The 6,684-nt window shown below is 48.1% G+C and overlaps 1 protein-coding gene across 1 annotated transcript in view; it reads left to right on the forward strand.

The window, feature by feature from the left end:
* LOC125137496 (broad substrate specificity ATP-binding cassette transporter ABCG2-like) overlaps positions 1-6,137 on the forward strand; it is a 62,067-nt gene extending 55,930 nt beyond the window's left edge. The window contains exons 13-16 of the mRNA XM_047798154.1: positions 826-980; positions 3,579-3,668; positions 4,531-4,613; positions 5,934-6,137. Coding sequence (XP_047654110.1) covers positions 826-980; positions 3,579-3,668; positions 4,531-4,613; positions 5,934-6,081 — 476 coding nt within the window. The 3' untranslated portion in view covers positions 6,082-6,137. The remainder of the gene's footprint in view (positions 1-825; positions 981-3,578; positions 3,669-4,530; positions 4,614-5,933) is intronic.
* The last annotated feature ends 547 nt before the right edge of the window (positions 6,138-6,684 follow it).

Consider the following 6,684-nt stretch of genomic DNA (forward strand, 5'->3'; position numbering starts at 1 on the left):
TAATATTATCCCGTTTTAGTTTATGAAGCAGTTTTATGAAACTTAATTTAATTCCATCCAGAGTGCCCGCCATGGTGCAGCAGAAATGAATCCGACTAGGAAGCATGAGGTTGCGGGTTCAATTCCTGGCCTCGCTCAGTGGTTAAGGATTCAGCGTTGCCTTGCGCTTTAGTGTGGGTTGTAGATGTGCCTCCGATCTGGCATTGCTACAGCTGTGGCATAGGCTGGCAGCTGTAGCTCTGATTAGACCCCTAGTCTGGGCACCTCCATACGCAGAGAGTGCGGCGCTAGAAAGAAAGAAAAAAAAGATTAACCCCCTCCTCAGCCCCATAGTTACAGGGTGATTTGTCTTGGGAGGCTTGGGTTGTGGACACACTGCCCAGATTTTAAGTCCACCGGGTCTTCCCAGCATCTTGACTACCGCAGTGACGGCCGTCAGCGACGGATGAGGTCTGGATGAAATGAATGTGCTCTTGGCAGGTTCCTTCTTAGGAAGGAAGGCAGTAGAGTTTAGGCCCGTTGTGTCGCCTGCAGCTCTCCATCTCAGACACTCGGAAATTGGTCATAATTCCAATCGTGAAGCACGGCGTCCCATGGAAACGTGCGTGTGCAGTGAGACTAAAAGGAGACCTGTGCATAACTTTGCACAGTTACCCCGGGGGGCACCGTGACCTTGACGAGCCACGGTAGTTGTGTAGAGAGGGGATTTGTCGTCGCTCCGATGCTAGTTTCTCTAGTATCCGAGTGTTACTCGCACGATAAATCACTCCTGGTGGCCGGTGACGAGGACAGCTGGATTAACCGCCTGTCTGCTTCCTGACGAAGGCCTGAAGCCCGTGGTGGAGTCCTTCTTCATCATGATGTTTACCCTGATGATGGTGGCGTACTCGGCCAGTTCCATGGCCCTGGCCATAGCAGCCGGTCAGAGCGTGGTCTCCGTGGCAACACTTCTCGCGAACATCTCTTTTGTGTTCATGATGGTGAGTAGGAACCTGCTTCCCTGAGACCTATCCCCGCCCGCCACGTTCCTCCCCACACATCACCTGTCATATAAAATCTGCTTTGAAGATTCTATATGTTGGGCTCTTTACTTTAAGGAGGACTTCTATTGAAGGATAGCTTATGTTATTAGAGAATGAACTAGCTTGTTCTTTTTTGGTTTTTTCTTTTTCCTTTTTTCTTCTTACGGTCGCACCTGTGGAAGTTCCCAGGCTAGGAGTGGAACTGGAGCTGTAGCTGCCAGCCTAAACCACAGCCACAGCAATGCCAGAGCTGAGCCGCCTCTTCCACCTATGCCACAGCTCTCAATATCACTGGATCTTTACTTAACCCACTGAGTGGGGCCAGGTATCGAACCCACATCCTCATGGATCCTGGTTGGGTTCCTTAACCACTGAGCCACTACGGGGACTCCAGCCACTCTTCTAATATGGTTATTACAACCTTAGTTAATGTGTTGTTATATATCAGCTTTAAAAAGATGCTTCTTGGTCACATATGGTGAAAGCTTGATCCACTGGAACTTCGAAAAATTTTGATTTTTCAAATTGTAAAAAAAATCATAAAAATGATAGGTTCGTTGTCTGACTTGGGGCTGGCGGGCGAGGACTGCTGGCGTGTTTAACCAGCAGCTGAGACACGCTGGTTGGATCCACGACTCTCCAGGGAAGAAGCTAAAGAAGTTCATGAGAACAGAGCAGCATGTAGCCTGGTCTCCCTTGGGTCCCTCCTATGTTTTGCAAAGGAGTGTTTTAAAGATCCTGAAAAACGTCCGTTCTGGATCCCCTCTCCTCCGAGTTCCTGACACTCCCTCGTGTCCATCTATTTCTGCTCGCTTCTTACAGTGGCTGCTGACCCTAACCTGACTCGGCCCTACATTTCGCAGACACAGAGATGTATCAGTAGGTGAAGGCAGCCAGCTCCCACATCTCCCCACGAACATCACGCGAACCGGCCGGTGTGGCCTGTTGACTTAATGCACATGCCCTTCCTGCTAGACAGGAGGCCACGTCTTGAAAAGGCTGCACTAACGGTTGCCAAAGTTCAATTCTTCCAGTTCTGAGTTTGAAGACTACCCATCTAAGCCTTTCGGAGAAAGTGGGAAACTTGTATATTTTCTGTAATATCCTCAATCAGTTGTTCTTCAAATATAAAAATGTTTCGTTTGATATATTAGATGCTTTGATGTGTTATTTAAGGTTTGTATGTAGATGTTTATGCATTTATTGATTTATTTTGTCTTTTTAGGGCATTATTTTGTCTTTTCCTGCAGCACATGGAAGTTCCCAGGCTAGGGGTCCAATCAGAGCTGTAGATGCCAGCCTATGCCACAGCCACGGAAAGACGAATCCAAGCTGTGTCTGTGATCAATACCACAGCTCACCACAATGCCAGATCCTTAACCTACTGAATGAGGCTAGGGATCTAATCCACGTCCTCTTGGACACTTGAGGGCTCATTACCACTGAGTCATGATGGGAACCACTATATAGACCTTTAAAAACAGTCCCAAGACTGTATTTTACTCACAGATACTGTGAGTTAAGTATTACTTGCTGTGATACATTGTATTAGTCATGTATTACTATATGGAATGTTACTTATGTATTACTCTGTAATACATGTAATAATCATGTATGGCTCTTACTCTTAGGCCACATTTAAAAATATGTCATCACACTGGGACCATTGTCACGGCCTTGTGCCCTTTAGAAGTTTCTATGACTCTCTTCTCACTCGCCATCTCTTGCTGGAGCCGTCCTTCCTGGGGTCTCCATCGCAGTGCTGCTGCTCGGTAGCTTTACCTGAAGGGATTGACCATGTTTTATGCTATGCTCCACCGCATTGTGCTATGTACCAGTTCCAGGCTTTGGGTTATTTTAAGCATGCATCCTGAACCCAAAATTGTTCCCAAGGTCATCCAGAGACAGACTGCAAGCCCTTGTAAATAAGAAATATTACTGTAATGTGGAAACAGGGGCATGAGCTGCTCGGGATACGTTCCTGTGTGTTTATTGGTGGGAACATACCATGGTTGGATCATTGGAATCGTCAGTGCTTAGTGACCTTCCTTTGCGTGCAGTGACAGAGAAAGCAGAAGCCTCGACAGTGAAGGACGTGCCGCTCAAATGCGTGCACGCTGCAGATAGGTTGTCATTTCCTTAGAAGTGTGAACAGCCTCAGGTCTAGGGAGAGAAACAGGTTCCAAGAGGAGAGGGGAGGAGTTCCCACTGTGGTGCATCGGGATCGGTGGCATCTTAGGAGCGCTGGGACGCAGGTTCAGTCCCCGTCCTGGCAGAGTGGGTTAGGGATCCGGCGTTGCCACAGCTCTGGCTTAGGTCACCACGGTGGCTCAGATCTGCCCCCTGACCTGGGAGCGCCACATGCTGTGCGGTGGCCAAACAAAACAAAGGAAAAAAGGAGGGGAGGGGAGGTCTTCCGAGTAGGGGACGGAATTCAAGGAGGAGGCGGCCTTGGTGGACGTGTTACCAAGGCTGTGGGGACCCGAGGAAGCCGTCTGCTCGAATTCCCGTGAAATCGCTGCTCGCGTTCTGAGTCTGGGTATGTTCTTCTCGTAGATCTTTTCGGGGCTGTTGGTAAATCTGAAAACGGTCGTGCCTTGGCTCTCGTGGTTACAGTACTTCAGCATTCCTCGATACGGCTTTTCGGTACGTTCTCCTGGTCTGTCCCTGTGGCGGGGTCATTGTTCCCAGGCTGGGGACAACCAGCATGAAGCCTAAGCCCCTCGTGTCCCTAGCTCGGAGTCGGGCCAGCCCTGGGAGGATGAGGGAGAGTTTCCCATCAAGCCTCGGGTCACCTCGATCATCACCAAGGATGTTCTCAGTCACCCTGCTGCCGGGGGTGGGGGGGCTGTGAAGAAAACCCACAGCGAAGGCCAGAGACTGACTGCGTGATGCAGAGAAAAAGAACAGTGTTTCAGTTCAGTAAGGGGAACCCTGAGAGGACGGGAGCCTAGAGCACGTGGTCTAAATTGAAAGGGAAATTGCAAGGAAAGTAAAGCCTGTAGAACACAGCCACTGCTGGCTTTGGAAAGCTAATCCACTCCAGAAAATACTGCGCTTTAAGGTAGGATGATTAAGTTTCTAACTGCCAAGATTTAGAACTGGTTTTGATGAGAACAAACAAGTACAATAAAAAGATTGTTACCCTAAATTAGCAGTGATCATTGAGTGCCACTCTATTGCTTTAATGATCACGGGTGTGTGTGAGATTTTAAAACTGGGGAGGGAAGGAAAGAGCTACGGGATAATTTAGCCAGAGGTCTCCTCTCCTGGCCAAACGCTTTCCTCCTTTTGTCCCAGAAGCCACAATCCCAAGCCCAGGCTTCTTGACCGCCAGGGAAAATCATTTGAGTTGCTCTGGTGTGACAAAGACTGTGGACATCAAGCCTGGTTTGTTTTCAGAAATGGCAGCAAAGATGCAACTCGGGAAACAGGGTGGGGATGATTCTTTGGAGACCCTTTGAAATGTCCAACGCTTTTCCTTGCCCTGCTCCTCCTTGTGTTACAGGCTTTGCAGCATAATGAGTTTTTGGGACAAAACTTCTGCCCGGGACTCAACGTCACAACAAACAACACCTGTAGCTTCGCAATGTAAGTTTGCACTCAGCGTCGCAAAAGAGTTTGCCTAGAGCTGCGAAGTCTCTTCAGGGACCCTGAGGCCTCTGAGCCTAAATGGTCTCGTCTGTGAAGGGAGCCATCATGCTCGCAGGCAGCTGGAGGTGCTCTGTCCCTCCCGGGTACCCTGCTATGGGCAAGATCGTATTTGAGTTGTTGAAAGGCTTCTTTTGTGTGGCTTGTTTGTTGGGGGCCCTTTAAAAGGGCCTTTGGCTGTTTGCATGGGAGGTTTGATTTTTCACATGTCCGAACATGTGAGCTTGCATGAACCGCTTTGGTGTTTCAGCAAGGCGGCACAGGATCAGAACTGTCTGGATAGTATGAGGGGCATGGGTCCCTCATCTCAGGGCTTCCTCTGAGCCCGACCCGGGGCCAAAAATAAGAGCTGAAAGGGCAGCGGGAGCGGAAAGGGAGTGGGCGTTTTCCTGCCACAGTCCTGGCTCTCGCCGCTTCCTCCTGCATTTAGGAGACATCCCGAAATCAAAGTCTGCCGGTTTCTTTTCATTTTTTTTTTTTTTAAGCAGACTTGGAATACTCCCTCTCGAAAGGTGTATCCTCTAAAGAGAAACACGTATTTCAGTGAGCTGAGCAGGAATTGTTGTGTAATGTCAATAAAACTGTCAAAAAACTGCAGATTTAATTAGAAGTGTTTTAAAATTGAATATCACTTTCCTTTTCAATGATCGTTGTTAGAGGTTTGCTCTCGATACGATTAATTCGTGAGAGCCACTGCAGTGCCAGCACCAGATCCTTAATCTGCTGCCCTAAAAGGGAACTCTTGAATTTGGGTTGTTTTAGGGATTAACTCAACTGTTATATGCAGGTTGCTTCATAGCATCCAGGAGAATTGTAAGCACTGGATGACTGCTTTCCACTACAAATGAAGGGATGGTTATTCAAGACTGGGCCACTGTACAGAGTTCCCGTTGTGGCCCAGTGGAAACAAATCTGGCTAAGAACCATGAGGCTTCAGGTTTGATTCCTGGCTTCACTCAATGGGTCAAGGATCCGGCATTGCCTTGAGCTATGGTGTAGGTCGCAGACATGGCTTGGATCCTGCATTGCAATGAGCTGTGGTGTTGGCTGGCAGCTGTGGCTCTGATTCGACCCCTAGCCTGGCAACTTCCATATGCCGCGGGAGCAGCCCTAAAAAACAAACAAATAAAGAAAACTTAGACTTAGTAATCTATAGTTTACCTGTAGGTTACCTAGGCTTCTTTAGGGATCAGTGATCCGTGGAATGAAATTTGTCAGACGCTGAGGATAAAGTCATCCTGTTTCTGTGTTGAATTGCAGATGTACTGGCGCCGAGTATTTGGAAAACCAGGGCATCAGTCTCTCCGCTTGGGGCCTGTGGCAGAATCACGTGGCCTTGGCGTGCATGATGGTCATCTTCCTGACGATCGCCTACCTGAAACTGTTATTCCTCAAAAAATACTCCTAAATTCCCTTCTAGGTTACACCACTCACCCCCCATTAAAGACAAAGCATTCTGACTTCCATGTCGAGTGACGTCGTTTTGTCCGTCTTCATTTCCCTTTGCCACCAGACTGCTGTTCAGCAAGGATTATTGTCCGTGGGAGCGTTTATAGACATCGGGGTGAACCGGGTTACGTGTGCAAGAAGCCAGGTCCTGAACTGTAGGGATACTGTGCCCGACACACTCGCCTGGTCCGCCAGTGACCACCACGGGGAAGACAGCTAGTTTAATGATTGACCTGAGCAGAACTGGGTTCTGTAGATGTGTGACAGGTTACTCATAGCTCTGGCATTGGTTTCCTTAACCTTTCAAAGGATGAGTAAGTTGCCCTCCATCTTCAGTGTTTGTTATTATATGACTCTACCATTATCTAATAAATAACATGTACACTGGTGCTGTAGAAGAGGGAAATCCAAACCGTGTTGAAAAAGCCCAGTGTTGTTTATGGAGTGAAAAAGCCATTGTGCTAGAAAAAGCTTTTCAAAAAGTTTTTTTTAGCTTTTATTTCTATTGATGATGGATTTTTGCTTTTTAGGGCCACACCTGTGTCATATGGAAGTTCCCAGG

Source organism: Phacochoerus africanus, chromosome 10 (genome assembly GCF_016906955.1).
Source record: "Phacochoerus africanus isolate WHEZ1 chromosome 10, ROS_Pafr_v1, whole genome shotgun sequence".
Classification (NCBI taxonomy): Eukaryota; Metazoa; Chordata; class Mammalia; order Artiodactyla; family Suidae; genus Phacochoerus; species Phacochoerus africanus.